The sequence below is a fragment of the Sapajus apella genome, unplaced genomic scaffold (genome assembly GCF_009761245.1).
Source record: "Sapajus apella isolate SASKATOON/1434 unplaced genomic scaffold, GSC_monkey_1.0 scaffold1, whole genome shotgun sequence".
In the NCBI taxonomy this organism is placed as follows: domain Eukaryota; kingdom Metazoa; phylum Chordata; class Mammalia; order Primates; family Cebidae; genus Sapajus; species Sapajus apella.
Genome location: NW_022436941.1, coordinates 37,725,704 through 37,740,794, shown reverse-complemented (window position 1 = coordinate 37,740,794; position 15,091 = coordinate 37,725,704). Strand labels below are relative to the sequence as shown.

At 35.2% G+C, this 15,091-nt stretch overlaps 1 protein-coding gene across 11 annotated transcripts in view; it reads left to right on the top strand.

The window, feature by feature from the left end:
- The window catches only part of PAM (peptidylglycine alpha-amidating monooxygenase), a 290,725-nt gene that overhangs the window by 217,355 nt on the left and 58,279 nt on the right, over window positions 1-15,091 (top strand). For 7 of the 11 annotated variants that reach the window (XM_032275490.1, XM_032275483.1, XM_032275474.1 and 4 more), the window contains exon 15: window positions 10,603-10,923. The exons of the other annotated variants lie outside the window; for them this stretch is intronic. In XM_032275490.1, coding sequence (XP_032131381.1) covers window positions 10,603-10,923 — 321 coding nt within the window. The remainder of the gene's footprint in view (window positions 1-10,602; window positions 10,924-15,091) is intronic. 11 annotated transcript variants of the gene reach the window in all.

Genomic DNA, 15,091 nt, shown 5'->3' with positions numbered 1-15,091 from the left:
TATATATATGTGTACATATTATATATATAGTGTGTATATAGTACCATATATTATATATAATGTGTACATATTATATATATAGTGTGTATATAGTACCATATATAGTACTATCTATACACTAATGTATATTTATTATATATAATGTGTATATATTATCTATATAGTATTTATATAGTACCATAGATATAGTACTATATATATACTATATATAGTAATTTAATATATGCTCTTTAAATTATAGTATATATAGTATTATATATATGTATGTATATTATATATACATATCTATCTTAATGCATTGAAAAACAGGTAGAAAGATAAAAGTCAAGATATGTAATAAATGTTACTTAGAAAGAAGAAATGACCTTTACTAAGATAGGAAAAAAAAAGGAGGGGAGAGATAGATATAATCATATTCCATAGATTAAAAGAAAGAAATGTAGCTATGCCATAAATAAACAGGAAGTGGGAGTTATCTCTAAAATGGAGGAAAAAAATTCAAAGAAAGCTAGTGATCTTTAAAGAAAGCCAGTGATCTTTAAAACACAGGTTTCTTTAGTACTCTGTTTCTCCAGGATAAACATAAATATTTTCTTTGGAATTCATATCTCAAACATTGAAATTCATATCTCAAACTGTTGATGTTTTGCCAGAATATTAATCTTGATAGAAATTAACTGGAAATTAACTACATGTCTTGAAAGAGACATCTAGGTTGTGCAAATCCAGTCTGTGCTTACTCACAAGCACACTAACCTTTCACAACATCATTTGCTCTCTGCAGAACAAAATCTGGTGTAAAGCAAGTGTATCTCAGATTCTATCTCAAAAGATGTAATTACAGAGACACCACAAAAGCATCATTATATGACAGTTTTACCTATCATGTTTTCCTGGATCATGCAACAATAGGAACCATTTTAATGAGGCTTTAATTGAGTCTGTAGGGATTTCTTTAAGAATAATGCTTATTTTGACTGATTTTTTTTAAATAATATTCATTATAAAAAATAAGGAAATTATGCAAAGTATAAATATACAAATAAAAATCATTCGTAGTCCCCAGAAATATGAGAATGTGTATGTATGTGAAATATATATTATGCATATATTTAAGATATAAATATTAAGATGTAATATTATGCATATATTTATATCTTAAATATATGCATATGTAATGCACATTATTTTAATTATAATGTATATACAGTTTTGTATCTGCTTTTTTAAAAGTGTACCTTGAATATTTTCTCCAATATAGTAAAAATTATTGGCAAGAGTTTTCTTTTTATTTTTTTTGAGGCAGTGTCTCGCTCTGTCGCCCAGACTGGAGTGCAATGGCACTATCTCGGCTCACTGCAACCTCCACCTCCCTGGTTCAAGCAATTCCCCTGCCTCCAGCTCGCTAGTAACTGGAATTACAGGGGCACACCACCATTCCTGGCCAATTTTTTGTATTTTTAGTAGAGACGGGTTTCACCATGTTGGCCAGACTGATCTTGAACTCCTGACCTCAGACAATCTGCCCGCCTCGGCCTCCCAAACTGCTGGGATTACAGGAGTGAGCCACCGTGCCCAGCCAAGGGTGATTTTTAATGGCTGCATAATCCGTGCATATTCTTGCCTATATCAATTCAAAAATAGTCCATTTGCATATAAGGGAGCTTATCTGTGAATGAGTTGATTATGTCTGCCTGCAGGCAGAAAAACATGAATGGATATTCAAAACAAACTAAAATGTCACTGTCCTTCAAAGACATTGTGAGTGTAGAATTACCTATATATGTAATAAGTGTAAAAAAACTATACAATAGATTCAATTAGGAAGTGATTCTGGATGGAGGAAATGAATCCTAGGAGACTGTATAGAATGAAGAAGTTCCATTGACGTCTTTCAAAGCAGGCACACACACACACACACACACACACACAAATATTCCTTACATATATTAATGTTGGAACTTTTAGAAAACTAACACGTTTTTAAAGTTTCTTTATTTCTTATGCATTATGATTTCTTATATATGTTCACTATACCAAAGGTATAAACATCCTGAACTTTCTATAACCATTGTTTAAGCAAAGAATATGGGCTTGAAACTAAAAGCTTCCTAGATGCAAGCAAAAATCTACACAATTACGTTTAAGAGTTCTGAATTTGAGGGTCTCACTTATTTAATATTCAAAGTGTAGATGTAGTATAGAAACTTACATCTGTTGTATTGGGAAGATTCACAGTGTCTTAAATTCCATGCAGAATTGAAAGTCAAAATCTATAATAGCAGTATGTCCTTGTTATTGTATATTATGCTCTGAACAACATTTCTTTGGCTGCAGAAACGGCCTTTAACATCTTTTATTCGGTTTGCTCCAAAATCTCATTGTAGTCTTTGTGCCCTCAAATAATCAATCTTTCTACTCAAAGGTCAGCATGAGTTACTATATTCCCAAGGCAGAGAGAATATGACAAAAATGCAATCCGTTGTGGGAAAACACTCCACAGTTTTAACTCCAGAGAGTTAAAGGTCTTCGGACATCTTCTGCGAAACAATAATTTCACAGTGGCTTTTTTGCTAACAGAAATGAATTATCGTTGGCATGTTTTATCAAATAAGCAGAATCAAGGGAACAAGTTTGCAAGTTAAAAATGCAATAGCCTACTGTAAACTTCTGCTAAAGTTACAGGTGTAAACAGTTTATGAGAAGAGTTCAACAAAGGCTGGGTGTGGTAGCTAAAATTTATATTTCATTGAATTTGTTCAAAATAGGACTTTCCTTTATCCTCTAATAAAACACAAGTACTTTTAGTAACATCTTCTTAACTAATTCCAAGCACTGTCTATGCCACTTTGCTGTTTTAAAGAAGATACAGTTTTTGTTTGTATTCTTATTTACTAAAAATTTATTGGTTTGTTATGATTTATGATTAGTTCACGAGTCTTTATTTATTGAACTCATCTATCACACACAATTCTAAATACCCCCCAAGGCTCTGGGAAGCTGACTGAATGCTGTTTTGAATTGATTTCCTAATAACAGAATAGGTAGATGGGAATGATCATTCATCACACAGTTAGGCTTTCCAATATAGATCTGTATGCATGGTAGTCATAAAAACCATCATTTTCCATCTTCTTTTTTATATTTGTCTCATTTTCTTAAAAAGGAAGAAAAGTTTATTTCTGATTGGTTTTCAATCAAATGAGCCCTGTAAGAGGAATAAATAATGAAGTTCACTTCATTTGTGATCCTTGAGCTTGTCTCAGTGGTCATGTATTTTCTTTCTCTAAGGCTAGAGAATAAATGTTGTGGGATAGTAATAAGTTAACAATCAATAAAACAAATTGACTTTAACCAGAAGGGAAAGTCAGTTAAGACTAAGTCATAAAACCCAATATTAAATTCTAAAAAGAGATGCTTTTATTTTTCCATTCCTCATATCCTTCTCATTAATCAGTTATGTTGCTTGGCTCTAATCATGTTTACTTGGTTACTTGGCATATTTCGTCAGTGGTTAAACTGCTGCTGAACATCCTATTTACTCTCCATATATTATAGAAATCACAGAGCAACCAGAAGTAACAAGAGCTGGGTTTTTTTTTTAGCTAATGAAGAATTAGTAATTTGTGTGGGAAATGGGAAATTATATTCTGGAATGTTATGAGAGGCTCTTGATCATTTTTTTAAAATAATAGCACCTGCCACAATTAAGATTTTACATTGCCTAAAAAATAAGATATTTATGTTTTCCTATCCTGTAGCCTTAAAGCATAAAAAAAAACCATCACAGGACAATTTTTCAATATATATTTCATCTTTTTACATTATTCTCATCATATTCCTGAAAGTAAACCAGAAATTTCCATGCTGGGAGCAGGGAATAGTGAGTGGTCCCTGATAAACAGAAAAATGTCCACTGAGCAACCAAGTAGTGAATCCAAGCACACTTTAAGTTTAACTGGTTGTGTTATTGGATTCTCAGGTACTATGCTGCATTCCTTTTCTCAACACATTAGCTGCTACTGTAGTGTGGTTTTGTATACCACACTCACTTAATTGAGTTACTTAAAAGATCTAGAGCATTTTGGTATTTTATAAGACAAGAATCAAAGGTTGTGGGAAGAAAATTTAAAAATGGAAACTCACTGCAGCCTAAAATCATCAAGGAAATGTTTTTATCTCTACTAATGCAGACGCGAGGAGTGACATTTTAAACAAATTATTATTCATCCCAGAATTGTTTATTGAATATCTGCTAGAATAGGGACAGTATGAATCTTTGGAATTATGACAATGAATAAGAAATGAGAGGGTTTTTTTTTAAATATAAAACTACATTTATATCTTGTAATTCCTTCCTTCCCAGAGATAATTTAAATGTACAAAAACTGTATTTAGAACATCTTAAAGAATTTGGTCATATATTTAAGGTACATTTTTCAAATCAAACAAAACTAGTCTTTTTTATTATCTTGGCTCACTGCAATCTCCACCTCCCAGGTTCAAGAAGTTCTCCTGTCTCAGCCTCCAGAGTAGCTGGGATTACAGGTGGCCACCACCATGCCTGGTTAATTTTTGTATTTTTAATAGAGATGGGGTTTCACCATGTTGGCCAGGCTGATCTCGAACTCCTGACCTCAAGTGATCCACCTGCCTCGGCCTCCTAAGGTGCTGGGATTACAGGCATGAGCCACCATGCCTGGCTAAAAACTAGTCATTTTTTAAGCTAGTTTTGTGCAAATTGCTATGGTATGTATATATTGACCAGTTTGCATGTTTCTTGTGTGGAAAAAACAGGCCAGGATATGACAAAGAGAAACCCAGTTGAAGAGTAAACCTAGCAGTTCAGCTCAGAAGATAGTTAATTTAAAAAGAAAAGCAATTAAGTATAATAATATGGGCAAGTTTGAGGTGAATGTATAGGAAAAAGTTTAATGACCAGTACAGAAAAGACTGGGGACCCTGGATCCAATCTAGTGAGCAGTTTAGAGGGCATCTGTCAGTCAGACTGTCTCCTTCAAATCCCAGTTTGATTTTCTACCAGCTGTGTAGGTTAGTACTGTACCTTTAGTTTCCTCATATAAAATGAGGACAATAATAACTATTTAATAGAGATTAAATGTATGAAATTTTATAAAGCATTCAGCAAAGTGAGTGGATCATGCTAAGCTCTCAAGAAAGTTTAGCTATCATTATTATTATTATTACCTATACTTTATATAGTTCTTAACATGTTAACTCTATCAACAATTGGAAAGCAGATAACATCTCCATTTTTCTAGGACTGTCCCAACTTTTTCCTAGTATAAATATTAGTAACACCCCTTTTCTTTTAAAAAGTATTCTAGTTTGAAAAACGTTGTATGATCACATTAGCAGTGGGTCTCAGAATAGAATTAGAAAATACCACCCAGAATATACCCAAAGGATTATAAATCATTCTGCTATAAAGACACATACACACATATGTTTATTGCAGCACTATTCACAATAGCAAAGACTTGGAACTAACCTAATTGCCCATCAATGATAGACTAAATAAAGAAAATGTGGCACATATACACCATGGAATACTATGCAGCCGTAAAAAAGATGAGTTTGTGTCCTTTGCAGGGATATGAATGAAGCTGGAAACCATCCATCTCAGCAGACTAACTCTGGAACAGAAAACCAAACACCACATGTTCTACTCATAAGTGGGAGTTGAACAATGAGAGCACATGAACACAGGGAGAGGAACATCACACACTGGGGCCTGTCGAGGGATGGGGGACTAGGAGAGGAATAGCATTAGGAGAAATACCTAATGTAGATGATGGGTTGATAGGTGCAGCAAACCACCATGACATGTGTATACCTATGTAACAAATGTGCACATTCTGCACACGTACCCCAGAACTTCAAGTGTAACAATTTTTTAAAAAGCCACAAATCAAGTTAGTTCAGTGGAAAGCAAAAGGAAAATACCACCCCAAAATATATAGCTGGAAAGAGCTACGGAAAAGGTAGCTATGGGGATATAACCTAGGAGTCTCCAAGGCAGGTGGGGTGCCATCTATCACACATCAGTTCCATAGAGGTAGAGTGACTTTTATGATATCATTCTGAATAGATTTTGTTGTCCAGAGCAGGGATGGAGGATGTCTCTTCTGAGGAAGAAGAGTCTTTCACTATGACAGTCAAAGGATAAGATTCCCAAATGAATACTGGTGCTAAGGGAAGAAAAGTTGATGTTGACAAATCAGCATAGGTTGGACCTTGCGATTCACTGGTAAGGGAGGGAAGAATACAGTTTTCTTAGTTGATTGACTCAAAATAGTGTCATCATTAAGAGAGATACTATTAAAGGGTTAAAATATGATGAGAAGATAAAGAGCTGCATTTTAGATGTTTTCAGTTGAAAATGCCTATGAGACAGCCATCCAAGTGGGATTTTCCAGAAGGCAGTTTTATATTACCAGTTTGGTGTTAGGAGAGCTCTAGGATTGATAGTTGTGTGCCTGGAGGTGGTAGCTTAAGCTTTGTAAGTGACTGAGATCACTTAATAGGAAGAGGCTTTATCAGGGGAACAAATGTGTCAGGGACAGGCTTTGTGAAGCACCAGCCTTTTTTACATGATGGACAGAAAAAAAGAGGAAGTACAGATAGTAAGTGGAGAAGACCTGTAAAGAACAACATAATAAGGAGAGAGGTTCTGAAGGGAACTTTCAGCAGGGCTACAGGCTCCCAATAGATCAAAATAAAGAGTCTATTAGCATTGGCAATTAAGATCCCTTACCTCTTGGAGAAGCCATACAGCGGTGAAATAGGAAGTAGAAAGAAATGCATCCAATTTAGGGAGGGAAAAGGATGTAAGGTAGAATGAATCAGCAAGTAGCCCTGCACCATCCAATATGGTAGATACTAGGCAAAAATATTTATATTTTGAATATAAATTAGTTCAAAGTAAGAAATTAAAAATTAAATTTCTCAGATCCACTAGCCACTTACAAGTACTCAGTCAGCCCCATGTGTCTGTCAAGCAGCTATTAGGTTGGACAGCGCAGACATATATTATATCCACTATCACAGAAAGTCCTTTTGGATAGCGTTGGAGCCTGTAAAGGAAGAGAGAAGATGGAAAAGGCTGAAGGATATGTTATGTCAGAGAAGGGTCTCTCCCCACCTCCGCAACTCAAGCCCCAAGTGAGCGTATGTATAGCCTATGAGTCAGATATGAGGTAAAGAAGTTGTATTTATTAATAGAAAAGAAAAGAGAAAAGACAGGAGAGGCTTTAGAGGGTGCTGGAGAACTGGCATTCAGAACAGTGGAGTAGGGAGAGTTCTTTTTCCAAAAATATGCTAAAAGAAATGGAGAAAGTACAGATGCAGCCTCCTTTGGCAAAGCCAGGAATCGATTAGCTGTGGTAGCCACAGTGACTTATTAAGAAAATAGAGGGCTAGAATACTAAAAGGGCTTTTTTTTTTTTTTGAGATGGAGTCTCCCTCTGTCTCCCAGGGTAGAGTGGCATGATCTCGGCTCACTGCAACCTTCACCTCCCAGGTTCAAACAATTCTCGTGCCCCAGCTTCCTAAATAGCTGGGATTACAGGTACCGACTACCGTACCCAGATAATTTTTCTATTTTTAGTAGAGATGGGGTTTCACCATGTAGCCTAGGCTGATCTAAAATTCCTAACCTCAAGTAATCCACCCACCTCAGCCTCAAAGTGCTGGAATTACAGGCAAGAGCCACCACACATGGCCCTAAAAGTACTTTTTGTTTTCTATGATGAAAATCCCATTGCTTGACTAGGAAAAAGGAGCTGATTTTTAAAATATTAGATAAACCACAGGTTGAAGCAGATGCATGTTGCAATTGGAGTTTGTTTTTTTAGTTAGTAATTATAATAGCTAAAATTTAATGACACTTACTTTATGATATGCACTGGACTGGGAATTTTAACTGTCTTTAAATCTACAAAATAATTTCTAAAGGTTGTTGTCACTATCTTTGTTACGTTAAGTAGAATTTACTTAAAGCCACAGAGTAGCTACAAAATAGGGTTTGATGTGTATTTGAATTGAGCAGTGCCACGTAGGGAAAGGCCAGAGTGCTATAGATGCACCCAAAAGAGTTGGTATTCAAGAAAGTGAAAAGTCAGTATGGGTGGAACATAAACCAAAAAGAAAGAGGAAATGTTGAGAGACGATACAGGGGTCAGGACCACCCAACTTGCTTTATTTATGTTCTGCTCCATCTGTTATATTCATTAGACATATTTTCTAAATAAACATCTTAATGTGACTAAGAAAATTGATTAACATTTCAGGATTCCATATTATATTGAGTACACCAGAAGAGGAAAAACTTTCTGGTTTGTGCATAGGAATGTAAGAGATAGCCATCTAGTGGTCTCTCTCACGTGTAACGAGATGTTTGTAGAGATTCTGCTCTGAAACTTTATCCTGGCAAGGTCTGTGCAGCTGCATGCAGCCAAGCCTATTACATTATTTTAACAATTTTGCTTTCCTAACCCAACGACAATCTTAAATGATAAATTCACATGAACTGGAGTGTTCTACCTTTAGTATTTTATCACAGCTTTTAGATTTCTACTTACAAACCTGAATAACTATGCCTCATTCTGAACCTGTCTTCCTCCATCAAGACTAGCCTATACAGAGATTGCAGTGAGCCAAGATCATGCCACTGCCCTTTAGCCTGAGCAAAAGAAAGAGACCCTGTCTCAATAATAATAATAATAATAATAGCATAAACATATGGATTCAAGTTTTAATTTAATTTAATTTTTTTTGAGTTGGGTCTGTCTCCGTCACTCACGCGCAGTACAGTGACATGATCATAGCTCATTGCAGCCTTGAAATCCTGAGCTCCAGCAGTCCTCCCACTTTAGCCTCCCAAGTGTTGAGGACTATAATTGAATGCCACCACACTCAGCTAATTTTTTTTTTTATTTCTTGAAGAGAAGGGGTCTCACTCTGTTGCCCAGACTGGCTTGAACTCTTGGGCTCAAGCAATCCTCCTGCGTGGGCCTCCCGAAGTGCTGGGATTACAGAAGTAAGCCTCCACTCCCAGCCTCAAGTTTTTAAATTACGGCTTATCTCTCCCTGAAATACTCTTGTATTTTATTTCCTAAATAAGACATTTCACTGTACAAGCATATGAAACTATTTATATTTAATATATGGTTCATCAGAATTTAGCAATAATGTACTGTATTAATTTTTCTTCTGTAAGGCAGAATGCCACTATGCCCTAACAGATTCGCTTGACTCACAATTTGCTTTGTTCATTTTACTGAGATTGGCCCTATTACTTGGTAATTATTTTCTGATTGAAGATTTCACCTGGGATAAGCCGATTTCACTGGCAAGAATTGAAAATCTACTTTGAAACATTAAACCAGGACTATTTGTAAACATGACAGAATCTCTTAGCATCATTTTGGAAAGACTTCATCTCCCCTTGCACCAGTTTCTTAGTAATATTCTTCGGTGAAATATATCATGGCTAAACCAGTTATCACCTTCATTTCCTAATGGTCATGAAAAGCGGGTTTATAAATGTTTTCCAATGGTGCTGTAAATGTAATTAAAATGTAAGCAACAGGACTCCATAGTCGTAAGTAATTTCTTCATTTGCAGCACTTAGTATAGGATGAGGAAAAGGAAGAACTGGTGGTGGCTTTTGGGTTTGGTGTAGGAGAGCAGGTTTGTGTTTCCATTGAGAATATGGAGGATACAAATGGATTTGAAGCCATCATGGAAATGATGAGGGTTAAAATACTTGACGAACTTTCTGTGGTTATGTTTTGTATATGTGATAATATTTTATAAATAATTTGCTTTCATGGAATTGGAGTCTCATACCCAAATTTACTCCTTACAGGAAGGCATAAATACATTTTAGTGATGAATCACCCTAATATCACTTTATTAAAATCTTTTCCTTTGTTTGAAACTGAATTAAAAGTATTCTTTGCTCAAAAAGTTATTTTTCTCATTTGCTCATTTTTTTTGTTTAAGAAGAACAACTGCAGCTACTTACAATAGCCCTTCTAACAAAATAATAAGAAAATTTAGGTTTCCCAATTGTCAAATGGATACATATTTATTTATGTTTTACAGGAAATGTATATTTCCTGCTCATGAAATGTATATTTCATTTCTTGGGGCTTATACTTTAATAGGTTTTTAAAGACAACTGCAAAGAGTTTCTTGTGCAGATAACTGTTATCTAATGTAGTGACTGATGATATTTTATTTTAGAAATCTGATGAGCTCTTAATTTCCATATCAATTAAACTATAGTGTGAAAACCATTTATTGAAATGTGCCATGCAATTACATAAGCATTATTTTTTCTACTAACATGTCAATAGATGTTATAACAGAAAGACATAGATGATATATGAAATAAAGTATTTCAGTGGTCTAGGAGTTTTTCTCTTTTTTTCTCCGTGTGTTTGAAAGTCTGAGTGCAAACTTCTCTCGTATTTATTATGAGAAACAAGTAGATATTTTTTAAAGCACCAAACTTTGTAAATTTTGCAATCTTATCTACGCTCCACGCCCTTATCTCTTCTCTTTTTTCCACAGGTGATTTCTATTCACTACTTTCCAAGCTGCTAGGAGAAAGGGAAGATGTTGTTCATGTGCACAAATATAATCCTACAGAAAAGGCAGAATCAGAGTCAGACCTGGTAGCTGAGATTGCAAATGTAGTCCAAAAAAAGGATCTTGGTCGGTCTGATGCCAGAGAGGGTGCAGAACATGAGAGGGGTGATGCTATTCTTGTCAGAGACAGAATTCACAAATTCCACAGACTAGTGTCTACCTTGAGGCCACCAGAGAGCAGAGTTTTCTCATTACAGCAGCCCCCACCTGGTGAAGGCACCTGGGAACCAGAACACACAGGAGGTGCGTGTAGGGTTTCTTTTAAGGAATGCAGTATGAAATGTTACAATCCACATTAGTAAAACCTGAAGGGAATAAGAAATTAATGGGTGAAAAAAATTCATCAATGAAAAAGACTTATCATTAGCAAAAATATTACTCAGATTTGGGCTATCAGATATCACTTTGAAGATTTTTTTTTTTTGGTTTCGGTTTTGGTCTAATACTGCATAAATTTAGCATCTGTTCAGTTGGATCATTTGGGGAAAGGAGGCATATGAAATTTGGGATAAAAATTCTTACCAAATGAATATTTTTTATTTTGCTCAATGGAAATACATTGAAAATTCAAAACCTGATATGTAGAGTCCCAGTGTAAGAAATGCTCATACACTGTCTCCTTGTAAGGTAATTAAATTCCTCTCAAGGGAATCTTATACTTTCAACATTCTCATCCAGCTGACTTGTAAAATATAACCATTTTTATGAATTTGATTTCTTAAGTTTCATTATCGATTACAATCTTAATTGGAAAGTTGAGTATTTCTGAAGGACCTCTAGTAAGTCAATAACTATCAGATTTATCTTTATTTCTGGCCAAAATAGGCTTCCATAAGTACAGGACAGACAATATCTTATTCCCTTCAGGTTTCTGTACCAGCAAGCTATGGATGCCTCATCTTTGTCTTTAATTGTGTTGTGGCCTCTGTGATATTGATTGTGTCTCACGTTACTTGCTAATGTGGAAAGCCACATAATACAGCATGTGGAGATAATCTCCAAAAAAGTAACGAATATGCGTGCATGGCAGCTGTCCACGTGTGGGCTGGAATGGCAGAGGCTTGATGTTTTCAAATTCAGCTTTGCAAGAAGTCATAAATTATTCAACACCCAGCTGATTTTTATTTATAATTGAAAAAAGTTAGCATGCAGTGCCTTTTGCTCACATGAGAGTTTCAAGCTTTATCCATTGGGACTAGCCTAATGGTTTCTGAGAGATGTTAACCAGAACCTGGATTTTTAACTTTTCGTATTTAAACAGGATCACACCTGCTCTAGCTCCTTCTGGATTTATCAAATAAAACTGTTTTTCTCAAGAGGTGGTCCTTGGACCTCCTTGAATCAGAATCACGCAGGGTGCATAAGAAAAATTTAGACCCCTCAATCTTATCAAAGAACAGCTGAATCAGCATCTCTGAGTATGATGACTAGAAATGTGCAGTTTATCATGCCCCTATGCATTTCAAAACACACAGGGGTGTCTGTCTGAACTTATATTTTAAGGACAGTGAATTGTAACCCAGACAACATGGAAATATAAAAGGGAAAAGAGCCTCTTTTGTGAGAATGCAATTGTGTTCATGTGTGAAATGTGAGTTGCAGCGTGCTTTATTCCATGACTTGTCTTTGTTATTCTTGGATTTGAAATGATATTACGGTCATTTGTAGGTATCAAGAGTGTCAATGTCACAGTCAGAATTTGACTTAAGATATTGCATTTCTGAAACCTACCAAGTTTTTCTACTAAATAAATTCTTAAAATGCCAAGTGCATATACTTGGCAAATATCCTCTTGGTTTCCAGGGAGGTCAAATGACAGTGCTCAAGAGAAAAATGCTTCTGTGGGATCTAGTTAGGGAGATTTCCTTCCTGTGAATGTCACTAAAGTGAATAACAATGAGTCATAGAAACATTCAGCACAACTGCAAATTAAGAAAGGAGCATGTATTTCCTTATTTAAATGATTTGATGTTATTTCACTACTCAATTCCAAAAACCTTTAAAAATAAAATGCAAAACTCGTATTTAGGTTAACTATTTCTAAAAGGCTTTTTCTTAATTCTCTTTCACCATTTACTATAATGCAGTGTAATAACTAACTTTAATTGATGCTGTTGCATTCCTTTGGGTAAGCCAGAGTAAAACCTATCCTCAGAAAGCTTCCATTTTGCAAATAATAAAGTAGGACATTATCAGCATATAAGTCTCTAATAAAACTTATTAGTAATCTAATTAATGTCTAGTCCTCAGGGCATAGTCAAGGGTAATAAATTTGATGAATAATCTTTCATTGTTTCTCTCATACCCTTTCTTTACTCCAGGCAAAGCTACGAATGAGCCTAATGGTCTGGAGGAATTAACTGTTTCCCTAAGTGCCTAATTTGCTATAAGGAATTCTATTTGCTGCAAAGAAGAAAGTAACTTTTTATATGAGATTATTACTAAAACAAAACTGTCAGGCTGTTCTGTTGCTTAATATTATAGCTCATACTTATTTCAGATATCTTTGACACCTATTGTTAATTTTCAAATAAAGAAACTGAAGCCAGAAGTTAATCTATTTGAATGAGGTCACCGATCTAAATCTAAAACTTGGACTTTATGATTTCCAATGTTCATCTTCTAGTTTCTTACATTTCAATACAATTGTGCTCAAAGAGATGCTAATGTGCTTGCCCAGTTTAGATAAACTTCCCAGGAACACTGGACCCTCACTGCTTAGAAAATGGAGATTTCTACTCAGAACCCTGTTTGGATGTCCTCAGTTCTTGACACCAGCATAATCTAATATGACAGTGTTCTCTGCAGCAATATTTTAGATTTCATCAATTTGGTCTATATGTTGAAACTGTAATATGGTTATGAAGCCCATCCAGCTGACTTGAGGGTTCAAAGATGAAATTAATAGATCAGCTCAAAAATCTAGGTGTGACTATATAGTAGGCCCAGGAACACCTGAGGGTTTCAAAAACCATACTATTTTCTGAACCTTTAGTCTGGTCAGGATTCCACTTGTTTTCCACCTTGGCATCTGCCTTTAAAATTGGATTCTCCACCTCATTATGGGTTGGATATCAGTGGTCACCAAGCTGCATGAAGAACACAGTAGAATGATATCTTCTGACTTTGCACAGCTGAGAAGTTCTCGTCATTCCCAAAAACAAGTTAGTTAAGTACTGTGTCTTCATAGTGTCTCTAGGAGTACAGATATCTGCGAATAGCATTTTTTTAGGTTTTACCTTCATGATTTTTGGTGAAGATCAGAAAACTCTGAAGTTGTGAAAACAGCATTAGCAACAGAAACTTCCTGGACAAGTTCAGATAAGCTAGACTAGAGATTTTCAAACTGTTTTTGAAAGGGAATGCCTCAAGGAGGAGGTAGTAGTCACAGCCTTCCCAACACACACACACACACACACACACACACACACACACACACACACTCTACAGCTTCCCCAAAAGCAGTTCTGTATTTGCCCAAAATCAAATTTGGAAACTACTTCATAGAGACAGTATAACATAGGATATTGTGGGTCCTGGCACCCAACTACCTGTTGGCTTTGAATTTCAGATACACAGTTTTCTATGGGGTCTCTACGCAAGGTTAAAAATAAATTCTATGAGCTTCAGTTTTCTCTTGTATAAATGAGGATTATAATAGTATACTCCTCACAGAGTTCAATTGAAGGTCAGATGATATTATACGTGCAAAGTGCTTTGAACAGTTTTAGCATGTAGAAAGCATTTTAAAATGTTATGATATATTAACAATTGTGATTATTATTACTACCATTACTGTCATGTGAGATTGAGATTTTTTAAAATTAAATAAGAAAATATGAATATTAATTACTTGATCTTAAGCAGCATTTGTGAGTCAGCGAATTTTCTTCCAGTATGCAGGAAAGCAACAAAATGTGGCACTCTAAGTTGATAAGTTGGGAAAGTGACTTGGCAGTGTTTAATCACAATGAGAGCTTGTGGTTCTTCAAATGTCTGATGACTTACATTGATGTATCTTGATATTTGCATGTGATACATGACATAGAGTGTGAAAATACTAATCTCAATAAACTAAGAAGCAGATGCACTTCTGTTTAAACCTAGTATAGTTTAGTTTCTATCATTAATAGTTTAGATAGAGACAACACTAATAGAGTAGAAACAAAATCTTAGGTACCTTTATTCTAGTTGCCCCCTGGAAACTAGACTCATTGAACACTTAAAAAGTAGAACTAGTTATTCTAGTGGCGTATTTGATTGGACTACCACATACTTGCATGTGGAAGCCTGATTGAGCATGTATTTACCAACCTCTGGATGTCAGAAAATACACCTGCATTTGTGTGGCAATTCTGATCAACTAAAAGGATTCAGACAGTGTTCAATTATTCTTTTTTTTTTTTTTTTT